The sequence below is a fragment of the Bubalus kerabau genome, chromosome 13 (genome assembly GCF_029407905.1).
Source record: "Bubalus kerabau isolate K-KA32 ecotype Philippines breed swamp buffalo chromosome 13, PCC_UOA_SB_1v2, whole genome shotgun sequence".
NCBI classification, from domain to species: domain Eukaryota; kingdom Metazoa; phylum Chordata; class Mammalia; order Artiodactyla; family Bovidae; genus Bubalus; species Bubalus kerabau.
In genome coordinates, this window is record NC_073636.1 from 62030418 (window position 1) to 62054200 (window position 23783).

General features: G+C 46.5%; 1 protein-coding gene across 1 annotated transcript in view; it reads left to right on the plus strand.

Annotated features, from left to right (window-relative positions):
- TTLL9 (tubulin tyrosine ligase like 9) overlaps positions 1-23783 on the plus strand; it is a 59330-nt gene that overhangs the window by 14904 nt on the left and 20643 nt on the right. Inside the window, exons 4-8 of the mRNA XM_055543330.1 lie at positions 7657-7749; positions 12062-12173; positions 12870-13055; positions 21943-22011; positions 22666-22740. Coding sequence (XP_055399305.1) covers positions 7657-7749; positions 12062-12173; positions 12870-13055; positions 21943-22011; positions 22666-22740 — 535 coding nt within the window. The remainder of the gene's footprint in view (positions 1-7656; positions 7750-12061; positions 12174-12869; positions 13056-21942; positions 22012-22665; positions 22741-23783) is intronic.

Genomic DNA, 23783 nt, shown 5'->3' on the forward strand with positions numbered 1-23783 from the left:
GGTCTCCTGCATTGCAGGCAGATTCTTTACCAGCTGAGCTACCAGGGAAGCCCACATGTTGTCTAAGCTCAGCTAATTTCTCCTGGCACCAAAAAGTCTATCTTCCACTGCTGGCATTGCTCCCTCACTTGTCCAACCCAGACCCAGAACTGGAATCTGCTGCATCTTCTCTGCTCCTCCATGAAGGCCTTGTTTCTCTCTGGAATGACTTTGTCAAGTTTTCTTTTGTTTATTGCTCTCCATCATGAACAGGGATGTTTATTCAATGCATTGTTTTCTCATTGTTATATAGTATTGAAACTCACATCCTTTTATATCATAACTAAAAGCAGAAGTCCTTTTTATCATAATTTGCATTTCTTGGTTATTGATAAGGTTGAGTATATTTTAACACGCTTGTTCGTCATTTAAGTTTCCTGTGCTATTAATTTGGGCTTCCCTGGTGGCTTAGCAGTAGAGAATCCATCTGCAATGCAGGAGATGCAGGTGCTATCCCTGGGTCAGGAAACTCCTTTGGAGAAGGAAATGGCAACCCACTTCTGTATTTTTGCCTGGGAAATCCCATGGACAGAGGAGCCTAGGGGGGCCATAGTTAAGTTTATATAAACTATGAGGTCTAAGGGACTTGTCTGGTGATCCAGTGGTTAGGAATTTGCCTGCCAATGCAGAGGACACAAGTTCGATCCCTGGTCTAGAAAGATCCTGTATGCCAAGGAGCAACTAAGTCAAAGCTCTACAACAAGAGAAGCCTCTGCAAGGAGAAACCTGTGCTCCACAATGAAGAGTAGCCTGCAAAGAAGCAGGCTAGCACAGCAAAGAAGACCTAGCACAGTTCAGTTCAGTTCAGTCCCTCAGTCGTGTCTGACTCTTTGCGACCCCATGAATTGCAGCACGCCAGGCCTCACTGTCCATCACCAACCCCCAGAGTTCACTCAGACTCACATCCATCGAGTCAGTGATGCCATCCAGCCATCTCATCCTCTGTCTTCCCCTTCTCCTCCTGCCCCCAATCCCTCCCAGCATCAGAGTCTTTTCCAATGAGTCAACTCTTCGCATGAGGTGGCCAAAGTACTGGAGTTTCAGCTTTAGCATCATTCCTTCCAAGGAAATCCCAGGGCTGATCTCCTTCAGAATGGACTGGTTGGATCTCCTTGCAGTCCAAGGGACTCTCAAGAGTCTTCTCCAACACCACAGTTCAAAAGCATCAATTCTTCGGCGCTCAGCCTCCTTCACAGTCCAACTCTCACATTCATACATGACCACAGGAAAAACCATAGCCTTGACTAGCTGGACCTTTGTTGGCAGAGTAATGTCTCTGCTTTTGAATATGCTATCTAGGTTGGTCATAACTTTCCTTCCAAGGAGTAAGCGTCTTTTAATTTCATGGCTGCAGTCACCATCTGCAGTGATTTTGGAGCCCAGAAAAATAAAGTCTGACACTGTTTCCACTGTTTCCCCATCTATTTCCCATGAAGTAATGGGACTGGATGCCATGATCTTTGTTTTCTGAATGTTGAGCTTTAAGCCAACTTTTTCACTCTCCACTTTCACTTTCATCAAGAGGCTTTTGAGTTCCTCTTCACTTTCTGCCATAAGGGTGGTATCATCTGCATATCTGAGGTTATTGATATTTCTCCCGGCAATCTTGATTCCAGCTTGTGTTTCTTCCAGTCCAGCGTTTCTCATGATGTACTCTGCATATAAGTTAAATAAGCAGGGTGACAATATACAGTCTTGATGTACTCCTTTTCCTATTTGGAACCAGTCTGTTGTTCCATGTCCAGTTCTAACTGTTGCTTCCTGACCTGCATACAGATTTTTCAAAAGGCAGATCAGGCGGTCTGGTATTCCCATCTCTCAGAATTTTCCACAGTTTATTGTGATCCAGTCAAAGGCTTTGGCATAGTCAATAAAACAGAAATACATGTTTTTCTGGAACTCTCTTGCTTTTTCCATGATCCAGCAGATGTTGGCAATTTGATCTCTGGTTCCTCTGCCTTTTCTAAAACCAGCTTGAACATCAGGAAGTTCATGGCTCACGTATTGCTGAAGCCTGGCTTGGAGAATTTTGAGCATTACTTTACTAGCGTGTGAGATGAGTGCAATCGTGTGGTAGTTTGAGCATTCTTTGGCATTGCCTTTCTTTGGGATTGGAATGAAAACTGACCTTTTCCAGTCCTGTGGCCACTGCTGAGTTTTCCAAATTTGCTGGCATATTGAGTGCAGCACTTTCACAGCATCATCTTTCAGGATTTGAAATAGCTCAACTGGAATTCCATCACCTCCACTAGCTTTGTTCATAGTGATGCTTTCTAAGGCTCACTTGAATTCACATTCCAGGATGTTTGGCTCTAGGTGAGTGATTACACCATCGTGATTATCTGGGTCGTGAAGATCTTTTTTGTACAGTTCTTCTGTGTATTCTTGCCACCTCTTCTTAATATCTTCTGCTTCTGTTAAGTCCATACCATTTCTGTCCTTTATCGAGCCCATCTTTGCATGAAATGTTCCCTTGGTATCTCTAATTTTCTTGAAGAGATCTCTAGTCTTTCCCATTCTGTTGTTTTCCTCTATTTCTTTGCATTAATCGCTGAGGAAGGCTTTCTTGTCTCTTCTTGCTACTCTTTGGAACTCTGCATTCAGATGCTTATATCTTTCCTTTTCTCCTTTGCTTTTCGCTTCTCTTCTTTTCACAGCTATTTGTAAGGCCTCCCCAGACAGCCATTTTGCTTTTTTGCATTTCTTTTCCATGGGGATGGTCTTGATCCCTGTCTCCTGTACAGTGTCACGAACCTCAGTCCATAGTTCATCAGGCACTCTATCTATCAGATCTAGGCCCTTAAATCTATTTCTCACTTCCACTGTATAATCATAAGGGATTTGATTGAGGTCATACCTGAATGGTCTAGTGGTTTTCCCTACTTTCTTCAATTTAAGTCTGAATTTGGCAATAAGGAGTTCATGATCTGAGCCACAGTCAGCTCCTGGTCTTGTTTTTGCTGACTGTATAGAGCTTCTCTATCTTTGGCTGCAAATAAATAAATTAATTAAATAAAATTAATTTTTAAAACTAGTTCACACAATAAAGTATGAAGTTTAAGTCTAGGTTCATATTTTGCTTATGCATATCAAATCGCTCCAGCACTGTTTATTGAAAAGGCTATTCTTCCTCCATTGAATTGATTTTATTCATTTGTCAAAATTTATTTGGGCATATTTGTGTGGGTCTATTTCCTTGTTCTTTTTTCTCTTCTCTAAGTATCTGTATCTTTTTTTCTGTGAATACCACACAGTCTTGATTATTGTAGCCACATAATGTTTTGAAATTGATTAGACTGATTTACCCCACAGGTTGATTATATTCTTTGTAGCTGAAGATGGAGAAGCTCTATACAGTTAGCAAAAACAAGACCAGGAGCTGACTGTGGCTCAGATCATGAACTCATTATTGCAAAATTCAGACTTAAATTGAAGAAAGTAGGGAAACCACTAGATCATTCAGGTATGACCTGAATCAAATCCCTTATGATTATACAGTGGAGGTGATAAATAGATTCAAGGGATTCGATTTGATAGACAGAGTGCCTGAAGAACTATGGATGGAGGTTTGTGACATTGTTCAGAAGGCAGTGATCAACACCATGCCCAAGAAAAAGAATTGCAAAAAGGCAAAATGGTTGCCTTTCATCACTACAAACAAAGCTAGTGGAGGTGATGGAATTCCAGCTGAGCTATTTCAAATCCTAAAAATATGATGTTGTTAAAGTGCTGCACTCAATATGCCAGCAAATTTGGAAATCTCAGCAGTGGCCACAGGACTGGAAAAGGTCAGTTTTCATTCCAGTCCCAAAGAAAGGCAATGCCAAAGAATGTTCAAATTATCACACAGTTGCACTTATCTCACACACCAGCAAAACAATGCTCAAAATTCTCCAAGTGGGGCTTCAACAGTACATGCACTGAGAATTTCCAGATGTTCAAGCTGGATTTAGAAAAGGCAGAGGAACCAGTGATCCAATTGCCAACATCCGTTGGATCATAGAAAAAGCAAGAGAGTTCTAGAAAAACATCTACTACTGCTTTACTACAAAGCACAGAGCCTCTGACTGTATGGATCACAACAAACTATGAAAAATTCTTAAAGTGATGGGAGTACCAAACCATCTTACTTGCCTCCTGAGAAATCTGTATGCAGGTCAAGAAGCTACAGTTAGAACCAGACATGGAACAACAGACTGGTTCCAAATCGGGAAAGGAGTTCATCAAGGCTATATACTATCATCCTGCTTATTTAACTTCTATGCAGAATACATCATGCGAAATGCTGGGCTGGATGAAGCACAAGCTGGAATCAAGATTGCCGGGAGAACTATCAATAACCTCAGATACACAGATGACACCACCCTTATGGGGGAAAGTGAATTACAGCTAAAAAGCCTCTTGATGAAAGTGAAAGAGCAGAGTGAAAAAGCTGACTTAAAACTCAACATTCAAAAAAACTAAGATCATAGCATCTGGTCCCATCACTTCATGGCAAATAGATGGGGAAACAATGGAAAAAGTGACAGACTTTATTTTTGGGGGTTCCAAAATCGCTGTAGATGATGACTGCAGCGATGAAATTAAAAGACACTTGCTCCTTGGAAGAAAAGCTATGACCAACCTAGACAGCATATTAAAAAGCAGAGACATTACTTTGTTGACAAGGGTCCATCTAGTCAAGGCTATGGTTTTTCTAGTAATCATGTATGGATGAGAGAGTTGGACTATAAAGAAAGCTGAGGGCCAAAGAATTGATGCTTTTGAACTGTGGTGTTGGTGAAGACTCTTGAGAGTCCCTTGGACTACAAGGAGATCCAACCAGTGCATCCTAAAGGAAATCAGTCCTGAATATTCATTGGAAGGACTGATGCTGGAGCTGAAGCTCCAATACTTTGGCCATGTGATGAGAAGAACTGACTCACTGGAAAAGACCCTGATTCTGGAAAGATTGAAGACATGAGGAGAAGGGACCGACAGAGGATGAGATGGTTGGATGGCACCACCAACTCAGTGGATATGAGTTTGAGCAAGCTTCGGGACTTGGTGATGGATGGGGAAGCCTGGCGTGCTACAGTCCATGCGGTCACCAAGAGTTGGACATGACTGAGCGACTGGACGGAACTGAAGTGACCCCACTTTATTCTTCTTTTCAAATTTGTTTTAGATATTCTAGTTCTGATATCTTGGTGTGTTTGTGTGTGCTCAGTTGCTTAGTCATGTCTGACTCTCTGCAACCCCATGGACTGTAGCCTGCCAGGCCCCTCTGTCCATAGAATTTTTTAGACAGGAATACTGGAGTGGGTTGCCATTTCTTTTTCCAAGGGTCTTCCCGACCTAGGGATCGAACCTGCATCTCTTGTGTCTCCTGCATTGGCAGGCGAATTCCTTACCGTTGAACCACCAGGGAAGCCCTTCTAATATCTTCGCCTTTCCACATATATTTTAGAATTATCCTGCAAAAAAATCTCACTAGGATTTTGATCCCAGGAATCATATTAAATCTGCACACTAATTTGGGAAGAATTGACACCCTTACTGAGCCTTCTAATCCATGCACATGGTACAGTTCTCTATTTAGATCTCTGAATTTTTGCTTTTGTAGTTTTCACTACGTAAGTTCTGCACATGTTTTGTTAGATTTGCACCTAAATATGACTTTTTAAAAAGAACTTGTAAATTGTATTTTTAATTTCAATGTTCATGTGCTCATTGATAATATATAGAAATATAACTAATTTTTGAATATTCATTTATATCCTGTGATCTCACTGATCTCACCTAATAGTTCATGAATTGTTTCTTAGATTCCTTAGGAAGTTTTACATAGTCATCTGCAAAAAGGGACAATTTTCTTTCTTCCTTCCTGATCTACATCACTTTTCTTGCCTTCTTGAACTGTCTAGAACTTCTGTGCTATGTTGAATAAGAGTAGTGAAAGTATACATCTTTGATTTTTTCCTGGGTTCCTCATGTGTTCTTCAAATGTGTCCTTAGTCACTCATTGAAACATTTTTATGATGGTTGCTTTAGAAAATTTGTCACATAAGTCTAACACATCTGCCATTTTGGCATGGGTATTAGCCACATTGAGATTCTCCTGATTCTTGGTGTGACAAGTGATTTCCAACTGAATCTTGAACATTTGGGATATTAAGCTGTAGAACTCTGGATCTTGTTTAAACCTATTTTAGGTGACATTTTCTGACCCTGCTCTGGCCAGGGAAGGGGGTATGGTACCACCTCATTATTGTCATAATAGGGGAGTCTAGTTTCCCCACTTGGCCTCCACTGACACTTGAGGGTAGAGGGGCTCCTTCTTACTGCTGGGTAGAGTGGGAGTTCTGGCTCCACTAGGCCTCTGCTGATTTCACCCTGGCTGGGAGTGCCTTGTTCCTGCTCCCCACCTGACCTACTCGAACTCCACAGGAGGTGCAGCCTCATCACCACTGGGTGGTAGTGAAAGTCCTGATTCTTTACCAGGCCTCTGTTGACAGTCAACCCAAGGGAGAGGGGTGCCCCCTTACTGCCAGGTGGGGATGGAAGTCCAGGCACATGGTCTCCGCTGTCACAGCAGGTGTGGGCGTCTTCCTACCACCTGCTAGTGATGAAAGTCCCGCTCCATCTTTGACCTTCTCTGACACCAACCTACCCAGGTTGTTGGGGGGGATGCTGGATGCCTTGTTACAACCTGGTGGGAAGTCTAGATTCCCTATTCAGCCTTTGCTGAGCCACAGAGTTGGCCAGAGTACAGAAGTTATTGTCTAGGTCTTCCTTTCCTGGTTGGAGAGAGGGGCTTTTATTGGAGCTTTTTTGTCTGTGCCCATTGGTGTTTCAGACTTGCCAGCTTCTTCCTCTCCACATCTGGGACCTATGAGGCAAAAAGATAACCCAGGGAATTTACCACATGCAATTCTTTGGGTCCTGAGATCCTTAGCCAGTCTGCCTTCTTCTGTCCACCTTTCAGTGTCTTCTTATGTTTGTTTTATATCTAATGTCCTGGGGTTGTAGTCTTCCTGGTACGAGGATGAGGGAAAAGTATACCCATTCCATCTTCTCAGATGAGTAACAGAAAGGGGGATTTGCAAATACTTATCACTTAATATGCTTCCCAGGTGGCACAGTGGCAAAAAACCCGCCTGTCAATGCAAAAGACATAGGAGGCATGGTTCAGTCCCTGCGTTGGGAAGATCCTTTGGAGAAGGAAACAGCCACCCACTCCAGTATTCTTGCCTGGAGAATTCCATGGACAGAGGAGCCTGGCGGGCTACAATCAATGGGTCTCAAAGAGTCAGACATGACTGAGCAACTAAGCACACACATAGCAAACACCATTCGATATAAGAGTTAGCAGTGGCACATGTAAAGCCACCAAACCACAAAAGCACTGAAGCAAGTGACTGCTATGATTTTTCAATGATTCAAAGATTCTGTAATTCTCAATTTGATTTTTTTAAGTGTTTCATGCTATGATGCTAAATTCTGAAATTTGGTAATTCTGTTTTGGCATTTCCAGGTATGGAATTAACATTTCTTCCTTTTCCTTTTTTCCTATCCCTGGCCCATCCTAGGGAAATAGTTGATTCTGAGCAAATGTTCTCTTGCCTTTTCTTTCAGAGAGCAGAGAGCCTCAATCCGGTTCAAGACCACTCTTATGAATACTCTCATGGACGTCCTTCGCCACAGGCCAGGATGGGTGGAAGTAAAGGAGTAAGATCGCCCCCCTCCACCAGCCTCATCTCTCCTTCCCTTTGTCGCTCAGGTCCTTGTCTCCCTTTGTTTTTCTCCCAGTTCCCCTGGGTGGCCTCTGGGATTTGTTCCAATTTGGCTATGACAGGGACCAATATTTATTTAGCATCCACAGTGTGTCAAGGGCATTACTGATGCCATCTCTGTCTTATTTAAGCCTCATAACCATCCAGAAAGAAGTGATTATGTTCAGAGATATTAAGCTAGTTGATTAAGGTCACACAGAAAGTGTCGGTGTGGGGTTCATGCCCAGTGCAATTTGACTCTTCCACAGCCAGTGTCCTATTGATCTCTATGCATCCATCACAGACCCACAGGGTGAATTCTCCCGTGATAGCAGGTCCTGGCCTCTTACTAATTCTGTGACCCCTAAACCTACATTTCTTCTTCTACATGGAGCCCTCTGGATACTGAGATGAATAAGCATACAACCCCTGGCACCTAGTAGGTGCTAATGTTAGTGAGGGTTAAGGTGTGGAAGCATATAGCAGAGACACAAAGTAAAAGAGGCTTTGACTGACTAGAATTTATTTACCCCTTGCACTGAAGTCCAGATGTAGGAGGTTCAGAGACGGTATGGAAATGTGGGACCCATCTGCTTCCGTCTTTCCACTCTGCTATTCTTTGAATGAGGCCTTCAGCCTCATGATCTGAGGTGAGAGGCTCCTGCACATTCCAAGCAGCAGGAGGTAAGGAGGAGATAAGAAAAGGCACATCCTACTCTTGAAGGATGCAACTCAGAAGTCTCTCACATTTCACTGGCCAGAACTTAGTCATGTGGCCACAACTAGCTGCAAGGGAATCTGGAAGATGCAAGCTTACATTTTCCCAGGTAAATGTTGAGCATCTTATGACTGTAGGAAAAGGAGAGAATACCTATGAGGGCTGAGGGCAACCAGCTGCCTTGCCAGGGTCCTCAATAAATATTTGTTGTATAACAGTAGCTAAGCCTGCTGGACATTCTTCAGCACTTAACATGCATGACCTCTTTAATAATCCCAGCAAATCTTCCAGTAGGTGCTATTATTATCCCCGTTTTCTTGAGGAGAAAAATTGGACAAAAAGAGTTAAAAAAAAAAAAAAACAAAAAAAAAAACCATGAGGTCATTCATCTTGTAAGGTTTGCATCTAGTCTAAGTGTCTGTAGAATCCCAGGCTCATCCTCCCTATTCTAGCAGCCTCTCGGTAAATGAAGAAACAAATGAGTGAATAGGTGAATCTATGGTTCCTACTTCCTCGTGCTGGAGTCTAGTAGGGGAGACAGACTTTGACTGAATCACCCCATAAAAAATTTAGAAATACCGAACTGTGGTGTGGGTAATCCAAGATGGCAGAGTCCTCTCTTTGGTGCTTTGGGTGAATATTACAGTGGTGATGATGGTGGTGATGGTGATGGTGGTGCTGATGGTGTCATGATAGTGATAGTGGTGATGATAGTGATGGTGGTGATGGTGATGGTGGTGATGATAGTGATGGTGGTGATGGTGGTGATGGTGGTGATGATAGTGATGGTGGTGATGATAGTGATGGTGGTGATGGTGATGGTGGTGATGATAGTGATGGTGGTGATGGTGGTGATGGTGGTGATGATGGTGGTGATGGTGATGATGGTGATGGTGGTGATGATAGTGATGGTGGTGATGATGGTGATGGTGGTGATGATAGTGATGGTGGTGATGATAGTGATGGTGGTGATGGTGGTGATGGTGATGATAGTGATGGTGGTGATGATGGTGGTGATGGTGATGATGGTGTCATGATAGTGATGATAGTGATGGTGATGATGGTGATAATAGTGATGGTGGTGATGATGGTGGTGATGATGGCAGCTACAGGGATTTTCCAGCTGTGGATTTTCCTTCTTGGTTCTCTCATGTAGCACACTTATCTTGGAATGAACTTTCCTTCCCTGGATTCTGAAGGACTGGGTGCAGTGGAGAATGAGGCAAGGGAAGTGTATAGGAAAAGGCACTGTCCTGACCTTCCACGTGACCTCAGGCTGCCCCCATCCCTCCTTAGCCTTGTTCCATGGTCAAGTGGGAAAAGGTCTGAGGGTTTGTCTGGTGCTGATGCTGTGTGAGCCCATGAAATGGGCTGTTTCCTGACTGATCCCAAATAGCCTCAAGAGTCCTCAAATCAAGGGCCAGAGGCCAGGGTGTTTACACCAGACATGGCTCAGTGAATGTGAGGCCTTGTCCTTAGGACCTAAGCTGGAGTCTGGTATTTCTGGACAGAATGAGGCCCCAGTTCAGACCACAAGCCTGTTAGGTCAGAGTTTGGAACAAATGTGGCCAGAGCTGTCCCTTCCCTTGCTTCCCACAAAGAAAGTGGCCATGATGCCTGGAATAGCAGCAACCATCTTGTGACCCTGAGAGGATGAGCATGAAGACATGTTGAGGATGGTAGAATGGGAAGGTAGAAGGAACCTCAATCCCTCTTGGCCTTGTTGAGCAGTTTAATGACTTCCCGGGGAAATGAAGAACAACTTGATTATGATAAACATGAAGATGGTATACAAATGAACAAACTTTTAGGATTAGAAAAGAATCTAAAATCCACACCAAGGTATACAAGGCCCTGCTTGTTAGGCCCTATTCCACTTACAGTGTCATCCCTGACCTTTGTCCCTCCACTCTGGCTTTTCTTCATATCCTTGAATGAGCCCTTTCAACATCAGGACCTCAGTTCCTGCTCTTCTATATCCTGGAGCCCTCTCCCCACTGCCCTTGATCTGGCTGTCCCTCCTTACTCTTCAGAATAAGTTGACATATCAGCTCCACAGGGTGGCCTCCACCTAACATAGGTTCCTCAACTGCCCTACCTCATGACATCCAACTGGATTACTCATGGCATGTTTCATAATTCCTCATTAGAGAGTTGCATATTTATCTCCTTGTTTATTTATCTTCCCCACAGGACTGTATGCACCACCTGGCCAGGTGTTTTTGTTCCCCCATATCCTTGCCCCCAACATTGTCTCTGACACCAAGACAACCTCAACACTTGTCTGTTACATGAATGAATGAATAATGCATTATTTATTCATTCATCCATTATTCATTCACCCAAAACAAAAGATTGGTAAGAAAAAAAGGGAAGCACATTGTCAAAGGAAATAGACAAGAGTGGTTCTATCCACAGAATTTGGACTCTGGAACATGATGGCCTGAGTTCCAATCCTGCTCTGCCATTTAATAGATTAATTTCTTAACCTCTCTGTGCCTCAGTTTCTTCATCTTTAAAATGGACATAATAACAGAACCTAATATGTATATATACATTTACTGTGTATATTTGTGTATTCATACATGGCATGTGCCAACAATGCCATGTACCATGTGTGAATACACACATATATCCATAGTAAAACTATAAAGACACTCATAGATATGATTACAAGTTCAGGCTAATGGCTTCCTTTGAGACAAGAGAATAAGAGGTACAATCAAGCAGGGATATACATGGGGCTCCGGTTATATCTAATTTTTTTACTAAAAACTTGAAAGTAACCATGGTGTTTTATTTCTTGTCACTCATGCCTTTTTCAGGCATCTCCTCTGTGTACCCTGCTCTGCTTTGTGAATTCAGTAGCTCCGTCTAGTTTCCTGTCCCCCTCTCTGGCATGGTGGTGAGGAATGGGTCAGAATTTGGAGGCAGGCAGGCTTGGCTGTGAATCCCGAGGCTGCTGTGTTCTCAGTGAGCAAGGCTGTCCCCATCTTAGGGCTCCAGGCATGATCACAGCACTTTGGGGGTTGCTTTGAGGAGTCAGTGAGAGGAAAGCTTTTTGAACTGGGAAGGGCTTACAAATGTGAGCTGGTTGGTAATGTGGATTCAGAGGTGGCTATGTGGATGCTTCTAGGACCCTGGCAGTTAACACGAGCAGGTGAGGTTGGCAGGTTGTCGTGGACCATGTAGCATAGTGGGGACTGTGATCTGGAGAGGGTGTGCCCTGTCTATGGTGATGAGTGCTGGGGGAGAGAGGCATCTGGGCTCAGTATGGCCAGATCTGAGATCTGCTGATTGTTCAAAGGAAGCCGGCAGCCTGGATTTTTGTAGGAACATTTCTGTAGTTTTCACTCTCACAGGCCTGTAGTTTTCTCAGGCCTCACCAAGTACATGGTGGGCAGCGGCGGCCCAAAAGCTCCTTGAGACTCCCGAAGGGCACACAGCTGCTCACTCCTCAGCTGTGCTTCCCCAGGCCCCAGATCCCACCCCAGACCCCCTGCAGTGCTGAGGTCCTCAGTCCTAACTTCTGTCCCACCCCCGCCTCCAGCGAAGGGGAATGGGATTTCTACTGGTGTGATGTCAGCTGGCTTCGGGAGAACTTTGACCATACCTACATGGGCGAGCACGTGCGGATCAGTCACTTCCGGAACCACTACGAGGTGAGCCGGGTGGGCTTGGAGACTGGGCATGGCAGTGAGCAGCGGCTGGCTGGGGACACAGGGACGAGGATGGAGAAGTATAAGGGAATTTGGAGCTGCAGGCCAGGTGTGGGGTGTGTGCACTAGATCCATGATGAGCTAGTGTGAGGCAGCAGGGATCTCAGACCTGAGGAACAGACTGCCCTGGGGAGGGGCTTGAGGTCATGGGCTAGTTGGCCTCTGGTGCAAAGGAGGAGCAAGCAGGATGCTTGAGGGATTATGTGATTTCAGGATGAGGCAAGTTGATCTGTTTGGAGTCTAGAGATGGGAAAGAAGAAATGGGAGGAACCAGACCACAAAGATGGGACGGGCAGGAGCGGGGGAACAAAGGTGGGAGATTTGAAAAGGTTAGTTTAGCTTAGCAGTTAGAACAAGAACTTTGGAGTCAGACAGGCCCAGATCAAACCCCGCCTGTGTTGCCTGTTATCTGGATAGCTCTGGGCAACTGACAACCTTTCTGAGCCTCAGTTTCCCTGGCTGCCTAGTCAGGATCATTATAGACTGGCAGACTCTCAGTCAAAGTTGCTCTTACTGTTATTCTTACCTCGCAAAGAATGGGTCTGCTTAGGGCCGCAGCTGGTGGGATGCTGGGGTTGGGAGGTGGACAGGGCAGTGAGCACAAGCACCAGTGACCTGCTTGCCAATCTTGCTGCCCAGCTCACCCGCAAGAACTACATGGTGAAGAACCTGAAGCGGTTCCGGAAACAACTGGAGCGTGAGGCAGGAAAGCTGGAGGCAGCCAAGTGCGACTTCTTCCCCAAAACGTTTGAGATGCCCTGCGAGTATCACCTGTTTGTGGAGGAGTTTCGCAAAAACCCAGGCATCACCTGGATCATGAAGCCTGTGAGTGCCAGTGCTGAGGCCCGGGGGTCGGGGCATCCTAGGCACTAGAGCAGGGCTCCTTCACTGGCACATGTCTGGACAGGACTCTGCCTGGGAATTCAGCCTTAGATGCACCATCTGATTTTCCCTAAAGGGCTGACTACATCTCCTTCTCTCTGCAGTGTGTGGACTCAGCACCTGTGACTGCTGGTCCACAGTATATGCTCAGTAAATGTATAGTAGATGCTCAACAGATGTTCACTAGATAAACAAGTGAGCCTTAGGACCCCAAGGCAGGGAACCCAGAGAAATCGCTTACTGATTTGAATGAAAACAATGGCCAGGCCGTGAGAAGGGCTTTGCTTGCATTGTCCAGGTTCTCATGATGGCCTTTGGGAAGAGGTATTATCTGCCCTGTTTTAAAGATGAGGAGCCTGAGACCTATTTATTCAGGCATCCCACACATGCTCTTTGAGCACCTGCTATGTGCCAGGCACAGAACTGGATGGTGGGGAGAGAGCTGTCAGGTAGAGGACACATGTGTGGTTACAGCTCTGGCAAGTGTTGATCAGGAGAATGGTGCCAGCAGAGGAAACAGCAGGAGGACTTCCTCCAGTCCTTCAGCAGGCTTCTCTGAAGAAGTGACAGACTGGGCTGTGAGGCCAAACCCTTTGGTTCAAATATTAGCTGTGCCACCTGCTAGCTGTGTGACCTCAGGCAGATTACTTAACTTCTCCGTGTCCCGGTTTCCCCATCTGGAAAGTGAGAATCACTATAGCACCTATCGATTGCATAATGTTGTTGTGTCACTAAATGGGTTAACAAAAGTACAGCACATTTTAGGTCCTCACTGAATGATAGTTGTTGTCATTGTAAGAATTAGTATTCAAAAATGAGACAAATTTAAAAGAAAAAGAATTGAGCTTTGATCTGAAGGATACAGAGGAGTCAGCCTGGAGAAGGGCGGAGGTCAGAGCAGTCCGAGAGGAGGGAACCGCAAGCACAAAGGCCTTGCATCTGGAGGGAGTCCTTGGGGGGATCAAGAAAAAAGAGGAGGGCAAGGGTGCCAGAGCTCCTGTCAGCCCCTCAGCCCTTCCTGGTGCCATGGCTGGACTCTCAAAACAATGCCACCATAGCCTTGAACGGCATTATCAGAGCCCCCCCAATATTTTCTGGATTTGGGAACATGCTGGGCCCCAGGAAGGGAGCTGGGGGTGGGGTAGGGAGGGGGCAGTCCTTTTTGTGGCTGAGGACACGCTAGTGTTGGCTGATACAGATTTAGCTAATATCACAGGTACACGGCACTAGTGGTAAAGAACCTGCCTGCCAGTGCAGGAGACACAGGTTCAGTCTCTGGGTTGGGAAGATCCCCTGGATGAGGGCATGGCAACTCACTCCAGTACTCTTGCCTGGAGAATCCCATGGACAGAGGAGCCTGGAGGGCTACAGTCCATGGGGTCACAAAGAGCTGGACACGACTGAAGCGACACAGGCACACACACGTGAATGGAGGGGGAAACTGACAAAAAACAATGGATGCTCCCAAAGGGGACTGAGCCAGGATTTACTCAGGCCTCTTGATGTGTGGCTGGAAGGCTCATCCCCCTCCCTGGGAGAAGGGAAGGCCAGCGAGAAAGGCTTGGAAGGGTGTTAAGCAGAGGAACACTGCAACCCACTGGGGTGGATCCCAGTTCCCAATATTATCTTCTCAGACACATGGTAATTTGTGCTAATTGGGAACAAGCAACTGCACATTAAGTTGATTCCTTTCCCAGCCCCCGGCCTTTGTTAGCAGCAGACACAACGACAGCTGTAATTAAGAGGAGGAATCTTGGCTTCATGTTTGTGTGTGCGTGCGTGTGTGTGCGCGCGCGCGCGCGCGTGTGTGTGTGTGTGTGTGTGTGTGTGTCTCCTCTCTCCTGAATTGCTGAGGCTCCCTGTCTAGGGTGTGGGGCGTGGAGAGTGGATGCTTCTAGTCAGAAGCCTGGGTTCTAATTCTGAGCCACCACTTGTGAGCTGTGTGACCCTGAGCCGGTGACTCAACACGCCTCAGTCCATTTCCTCATCTGTAAAATGGCCTTAATGGACACACCTGCCTTACATGGTTATGAGATAATTCACTGAAGTTACATGGGTTGTATACATGAATTGTATAAGCTGTATAAAGTGCTTCGCACTCAGGTGCCCAATAATTGACCATTTTTATTGTTATTTCACAGAGTCCAGGCAACACCATTTCTTCCCCCTGCCCCTGGGGAGCACTGGGTCCATGCTTCCCAAATTTGGATGTGCTCACAAATCCTTGGGGATCTGGTTAAAGTGCAGAGCCCCTCTCAGCAGGTCTGGATGAGAGTTCAGAATCTGCATTGTTAACCACTCATGGTGATGCCACTGGGGCTGGTTCACAGACAACACTTTGAGTAATGAGACTGTAGAGAAGTAATTCTCACACGTGAGGATCCTCTGGAGAGTTGATTCAAGCACCCACTCTACTGGATTCAGTTAGGCCTGGTGTGGGGTCTGAGAATCTGCATTCCTAACAAATTCCCAAATGGGGCAGTTAGGACTCGCCAAGGAAATAGAACCATTAGGGTGTGTGTGTGTGTGTAAGGAATTAGTTCATGCGATATTGTGGGGGCTGGTAAATCTAAACTGTGGTGACAGAAAGCTCAGGCAGGATTTCTGTTACAGTCTTGCAGCAAAATTGTTCTTTTTCCAGAACCCTCGGGTTTTGCTCTTAAGTTCTCATCTGAATGAGTGAAGCTCACCCACATCATCCAGAATGATATTCTGTACTTAAAGTCTACTGATTGTAGATATTAATCACATCTAAAAAATGTCTTCTTAGCAGCATCTAGACAAATGTTTGACCGAACACTGGGCAGCATTGCCCAGCCAAGTTGACACATGAAATTAACCATCACACTGAGTTACAAGGGTGCTAATGGTCTGGGTGCCACACTCTGAGAACCAGTGGGCCAGATCATTAGTTCTGGGATCCTGTTGTTTGGATCCTTTTGGTATTGAGAAATGTTAAAAAATAGGACTTTGCCCTAAATTTGGAAATTAGAGGGAGAAAGCCCCTTGAATCCCTCTGTTCTCACAAGGCCTGCCTTTGTGACCCAGCCAGTTGTCATCCACTCATATACCAGGTTTTTCACATCGTTGCTGTAGGCAGGCCAGGTGGGGCGGTGACCAGCCTGCCTTTCCCTCCAATGTCTCCTGTGCATGGTTCCCTGGGGCCTGCGAGCCTTCATCTTCCTTTTCAGTGGGGGCAGTGCAGGCTTGGAAGGAGAAGGTTGAACTGAGTCAAAAGGGAGCAGACAGTGTCATCCCCCTCATGTCACCCTACTACATCCACCTGCCAATGCAGGAGACACAGGAGATGTGGGTTCGATCCCTGGGTTGGGAAGATCCCCTGGAGGAGGGCATGGCAACCCACTCCAGTATTCTTACCTGGAGAATCCCATGGACGGAGGAGGCTGGTGGGCTACAGTCCATGAGGTTGCAAAGAACTGGACACGACTTAGTGCACACTTACAGAGATCTGTCTTCCCATCCCATCAGTCTAGTGTATAAATCACCTCAATCCAAACTTTTTTCCACCCAGGCGCTCTCTCTCTCCCACCAGCCCAGGCCCTCTGCATTAACAAGGAAATGAACAGGACCCAGCTCATGGGGACCATGCTTGCTCCTCCAGCCTCCCTTGTGTGGCTGGGAGGGCAGATGCTAGCACTCAGGGCCCTGTCTGTCAGTCTCTCGGTGTGTCCGCAGAGAGACTTAGTGGTCTGACACTTTACTAAGGGCTGTGAGCATCTGGGGCGACCACTGGGCTGTTCTGGACTTTGGGGGCCTCTGTCCAAACTACAGGATAGTAAAAATCGAGTTTTAACATTTTCTTATGTGGGTTTACCCCAACTAGCGCTTCTCACACTTTTTCACTGAACTCTCCCAAGAGTTGGGATGTTTGGGAGGGCAAGTAACAGAAAGCCCCAACTCACAGCAGCTCAGACAAGGAGGCACGGGTTCTGAACTGTTCTCACGCCTCGTGTCTCTTTAGCATCTGGTGAAATGTGCGGACCCCATCACAGAGCAGGGTTTTTAGAAGCCTGGCATAGAGTGTGTCTGACTGTAAAAGAAAGCAACTATGCTGTAAACAGTTACCAACTGTGTTAGTCTGGGTCCTCTGAGAAATAGACGCCAAGACAAGATTCAACAGGCCAGAGTGTGGCCCGTGGGACAAGGCGGAGGGAGCCGGGAGAGGCTAGGGCTGCTGATACCCCACCACGTCTGACACGTCGAGGGAGAGAGTGAAGGAAGGGTGGCCTGAGGGGAGCTCAGCGAGGCCTCAAGCCCAATTTGTTGTCAGAAGTCCCCTGTGTCCCGGGAGCGGGCCAGCCTTCGTGTCCCTGCATCCTCATCGCTGGCCTGGCCGGCAGGGCTGGGCTTCACCGCAGCACAGCAGTCAGAGTCCTGTGGGCACTTCTCACCGGGCAGCCACAAACTATTAACACATTCCTTATGCCGCAGGAGTATATGTGCTGTCCATTAACAATTAAAGAGAGTCTAGCAGCAGGCCCGATCATTACCATAATTTCGAGGTTGTAACGAGTATAAACAGTATTTGGAGACAGTTGTAATGCAATATGAAAATAACTGTGATTTCTTTTGAGACCCAAGTCACAGGCCTGGCTAACACTGTTAGGATTTCATGCCTGCATTTATAATGGAAGGAAACATGAAAATCTAGTCATGGGTTAATGAAAATAAAAATGAAAAATTTTCCTCATTCAAATTTACAGACCCCAGGGAATTTCCTTTGATGATGGAAGGTCGAATCCAGGGGTGGTTCGTTAGGCTGTTCTACATTATCATCTACTCCCAGTTCAGTGGGCTGACTGCTCCTCTCAGTCACAGCAAGGCTGCTGCAGCCCTAACCCACCCCCTCACATCGCCACCTGCCATGGGAATAAGGGAATACCCTGGTTTTGTGGCCTTTAGAAGAAGACACAAATTCCCAGAAGTCACCACGGCAGACTTCCTTCCCCTGGCATCTTGCCAGCTCACACCTGAACCAATCATGTGGCAGAGGCATGGAACTACTCTGAGAGCTCAGACCTCCCCAGAGGGCAGGGCCACAGGGAAGAGGAGACCCAAATGGGGTTCCATTGGCAAGGAAAGAGAATGGTTGCTGGGGAGACCACCAACCACATCTGCAACACCCACTGAATATGACCCTGATGAGTGGCCCCCAGGGGCATAGCAGGGGGAGGGAGGGGGTGAAGGGCTGTGAGTGGCTGCAGATCAGATCAGATCAGATCAGTCCCTCAGTCGTGTCCGACTCTTTGTGACCCCATGAATTGCAGCACACCAGGCCTCCCTGTCCATCACCAACTCCCTGAGTTCACTCAGACTCACGTCCATCGAGTCAGTGATGCCATCCAGCTATCTCATCCTCTGTCGTCCCCTTCTCTTGCCCCAATCCCTCCCAGCATCAGAGTCTTTTCCAATGAGTCAACTCTTCGCATGAGGTGGCCAAAGTACTGGAGTTTCAGCTTTAGCATTATTCCTTCCAAAGAAATCCCAGGGCTGATCTCCTTCAGAATGGACTGGTTGGATCTCCCTGCAGTCCAAGGGACTCTCAAGAGTCTTCTCCAACACCACAGTTCAAAAGCATCAATTCTTCAGCACTCAGCCTTCTTCACAGTCCAACTCTCACATCCATACATGACCACAGGAAAAACCATAGCCTTGACTAAACGAACCTTTGTTGGCAAAGTAATGTCTCTGCTTTTGAATATGCTATCTAGGTTGGTCATAACTTTCCTTCCAAGGAGTAAGCGTCTTTTAATTTCATGGCTGCAGTCACCATCTGCAGTGATTTTGGAGCCCAGAAAAATAAAGTCTGACACTGTTTCCCCATCTATTTCCCATGAAGTGATGGGACCGGATGCCATGATCTTCGTTTTCTGAATGTTGAGCTTTAAGCCAACTTTTTCACTCTCCTCTTTCACTTTCCTCAAGAAGCTTTTTAGTTCCTCTTCACTTTCTGCCATAAGGGTGGTATCATCTGCATATCTGAGGTTATTGATATTTCTCCAGGCAATCTTGATTCCAGCTTGTGCTTCATCCACCCCAGCGTTTCTCATGATGTACTCTGCATATAAGTTAAATAAGCAGGGTGACAATATACAGCCTTGACGTACTCCTTTTCCTATTTGGAACCAGTCTGTTGTTCCATGTCCAGTTCTAACTGTTGCTTCCTGACCTGCATACAGATTTCTCAAGAGGCAGATCAGGCAGTCTGGTATTCCCATCTCTTGAAGAATTTCCCACAGTTTATTGTGATCCACACAGTCAAAGGCTTTGGCATAGTCAATAAAGCAGAAACAGATGTTTTTCTGGAACTCTCTTGCTTTTTCCATGATCCAGTGGATGTTGGCAATTTGATCTCTGGTTCCTCTGCCTTTTCTAAAACCAGCTTGAACATCAGGAAGTTCATGGTTCATATATTGCTGAAGCCTGGCTTGGAGAATTTTGAGCATTACTTTACTAGCGTGTGAGATGAGTGCAACTGTGCGATAGTTTGAGCATTCTTTGGCATTGCCTTTCTTTGGGATTGGAATGAAAACTGACCTTTTCCAGTCTGTGAGTGGCTGCAGGTGATACAAAATCAAACAGGTTCATTTTAATAATCCACTTGTATTGTTTTCCAATCAATAACATGAAAGTGAAAGAGAAAGTCATTCAGTCATGTCCAACTCTTTGTGACCCCCATGGACTGTAGAGTTCATGGAATTCTCCAGGCCAGAATACTGGAGTGGGTAGCCTTTCCCTTCTCCAGGGGATCTTCCCAACCTAGGGATTGAACCCAGGTCTCCCACATTGCAGGTGGATTTATTACCAACTGAGCCACAAGGGAAGCCCAATCAATAACATATCTTTAAAAATACTATAAAAATATCTTCTTCCCGATTCATCAGGTAACACTGATGCTCTCAGAAGTGACACCATGTTTATCACCTAATTCTGCATACTCCCTCACATTTTGCAGGAGCTGAGTGAGCGCTAGGCTTGTGAAACAGATTTAACAAGCCTGGATTTGTCATCTACAAGCTAGGTAACTTTGAGCAGAGGGCTTGGCCTCTCTGTCCCTTGGTTTCCTTGGCTGCAAAATGGGGATATTAATGCCTACATACAAGTTTTTTGAAACGCTTTAATGAGGACATGAGTGTGAAACCTGTGTGCCTGGTTCATCGCTGAGAAATATTAGCTGCTAACATTATCATTGCTAGGAACTGTTCGCCTAAATTTCGGTTTCTGTTGCTTCATTCCTAAACTCAGAGGCTTGAAACAACAGTCATCTCTGATGTAGCTCACAAGTCTCCAAGCTGGGCTTGTGGCTGCTCCAGCATTTTTCAAGGCAGCTTTACCGAGGGCTGGAGAATTTACTGCCAAGCTGGCTCACTAGCTCAGCTGGCAAGTTGGTACTGGCTGCTGGCCGGGAGCTCAGCCAGGGTTGAGGGCTGAAAGACTCAGTTGCCCTTCACATGGGCCTCTCCATGTGCCCTGAGCTTCCTCACAGCATGGTGGCTGGGTTCCCAGGGTGACCATCCTCCAAGAGAAAGCGTGTGGAAGCTGTTCTGCGTTTTATGACCCAGTATTGGAACTCACACAGGATCGCTTCTGCTGTACACAAAAATAGCTGAGACAGTCCTATAGGCTCACACAGATTCAAGGAGAAGGGACAGCTATTTCTGCTCTTGATGGAAGGTGGAGGGTAATAAGGTTGTGGAAGACATATGGGACTGGGAATATCATGATTGCTTTTGGAAATGACAGTCCGGCAGGCTAGATATTAGATGATTTCCCGTCTCAACCACCCTGATAAATCACCATGCAGGAAGTTTATTCTCCACTCTTTAGGATTCTTCCCTTAGGAGGATATCTTCTAGAATAGGCATGTCAGTGACAGCTCTGTCCATCTCACACTGTATAAAGAGCTTCTCTTTAACCAGCTGGGCCATGCTCCAAGAAGATGAGAGCGAAATGAGAATTTGCACAGGCTGGGTGCATTTATGCTGGAGAAAAACGACTCTGGGTCACCTGCTCAATGGCTGCAAATAATTTAAAAGGGCTGTTCTGGGGTCTAGAAGTCATATTTGTTCTAGGAGGCCCTTGAGGCCAGTATCAGGCAGATAGATTTTAGCCCAACACAGATTAAGCTGTGAAAGTCCACGAGGTCTGGGTTATGGCTATAGCATAAAGCCAAGCACACCTATTACGTGCCTGTTGGATGACTGCCTAATACAGCTATCCTGCCATGGAATGGGCTATCTAGGGGCGGGGGAGGGTAGTGAGCTCCCTGGCTTTGTGAATGTGCAAGGTCAGGCAGGTGACCTGTAGAGGGATGTCGCCGAGGGGGCAATGTCTTTGGTGCCTCCTGCTCTGCATGATGTTAAAGATACTCCCAACCCTGAGACTCTGAAGCTTTGAATTATCTATGCTGGAATTCAGTAAAGGCAGACTGACTTCAGTATTAGCTGAAGCAAAATCTAATTAGGAAGGCAAATTGATTTCCAAAAAAAGAATTGGATGATATGTTCCCAGGACTGTTAGAAATGGCTTTTTAATTGTCTGCTCCTTTGTATTATTCATGCAATTGTGTGCCTTTGTGAACCAAGTCTCTCACTTTCTTCCCTACTTCCCTCCCTCCCACCCGCCAGGCTTAACACCTTCTCTGTCCCAACCCCTTCAAGGCTGCACTGGGCCAATCCTTGGGGACAGCTGCGAGGCCCACAAAGGAGTTGGAGACAGAGAAATGCTGGGGACGGGCCCCAGGTCCAGGGGCCCACAGGGAACCACATGGAGCTAAGAGCCAATCTTTCTGCCCTCACCCCCACCTCAGGTAGCCCGGTCACAGGGGAAGGGCATCTTCCTCTTCCGGAGGCTGAAGGACATCATGGACTGGAAGAAGGTAAGCTTACCTCTTCCCCTTCCTCCCCACATCCTCCTTTGCCCCCTTGCAAGGATCAGGGGCCCCGCCTCCTCACCCTCAATGCTCAGAGGGCTGGCAAAGGAGCTCTGCCCACAGGCCTGCCCATGGGTGCAGGGTCTCTGGAGCCAAATTGCCTGGGTTCAAATCCTGACCTTACCACTTCTTAGCTGTGTGAGCTTGAGCAAGTTATTTCACTTCTTGGTGCCCCCAGTAAATCAGGATAGTAAAGTACCCGTTGAAGATAGGATGAGTTAGTGTGTCTAAGAGAACAGTACGCTCTTTTCCTGGGCCTCTGACTCATCTGGCTGGGGGAGTTTGGCTAATTGTTCCTCCGGCTCCTGGACTAAGCCTGAAGCAGCCCTCTCCCTGCCCCCCAACCCAAGCCTGTCTTGGTGCAGGAATCTGTATAATAGAAATGCTGGCCCCAGCCCTGTCTCCACCGTTCAGCAGCTCTGTGGTCTTGGGGAAAGTGCTGAAGCCCTCTGAACCTGAAAGATGGTAATGGTGCAGGCTGGGTGACAGGAGCAGGCTGTCACAACCCGCGCCTACTGCCCAGCAGGCTCGCAGCAGGGGCACAATAAATGAATTGCCCCTCCTCACTGTGCGTCCCTGTTCCTCCCATGAAACTGTCAGGGCACCGCTGGGAAGAAGCTCACCAGCCTGGAGGCCCAGCCGGCCCGAAACACTGTCAACCCCTCTGGAAGCCATGTGAGTATAGGTGTGGGTGGCCCTGGACCCCAGAAAGAGAAGAACTGGCAGTTTAGATGGAGAAGCAAATCTTCAGGGTGGGGGTGATGGTAGGTGTAGATAATTCTGCCCTTGGGCCCAGATGACCTCACCAAGCATGTGACATTTGCCCTGGGGCCTCACAAGGTTACCTGAAGGGGACAATGGGCGGAAAAGGGCTTTGCAGATGGTGAGGTGAAAAGGCCTGATTGGGCTGGCTGCAAAGAATCCGCAGGAAGAGAAGGGAGAGGAATGTCCTTGGAGGCCCGGGTGGTACTCCAGCAGCACCATCAATGGGACTTTCTCCAGTGGGGGGAATGGCACACGCTCGTGCTCTCTCATGTCCTGACCACTAGTGACATGTTAATATCCAGACAATGGAAATGAGGCTAGGGCAGCTTGAAAGGCTGGACTTTTATTTCCTCTTTGACTATGATAAAATATACATAAAAAATTTCAGTTTAACCTTATTTAAGTGTGCAATTCAATGGCATGAAGTACATTCATAGTTTTGTGCAAACTGTGTTCCATTTCTGGAACTTTTTCATCTTCCCCAGCTGAAACTTGTACCCATTAAACACTAACTCCTGCCCCGCTGCCCCCAACCCCTGACAGCCGCCTTCCTACCTTCTGTCTCTGAGAATTTCACTACTCTCACCTCGTGAAAGTGGAATCAGACAAGATTTGTCCGTTTAGGTCTGGCTTATTTCACTTAGCATGATGCCTCCAAGTTTCATCCTTACTGTCACATGTAATATCATTTCCTTTTAATCAATTTAAATATAAATGTACACAGCCACATGTGACTGGTAGCTGCCTTATTGGACAACACAGATTTGGATGTTAAATGCCCAGGCTCTGGGCCCAGCCTGTGTGAGACCACTTCCCAGCTGTACCACCCATCAGCTGTGTGACCTTGGGCAAGTCACTCCCCCTCTCTGTGCTTCAGTTTCTCATCTGTAAAATGGTGATAACATTAGTACTTTCCTGACAGGGTTGATTTAAGGATCAGATCATATACCCAA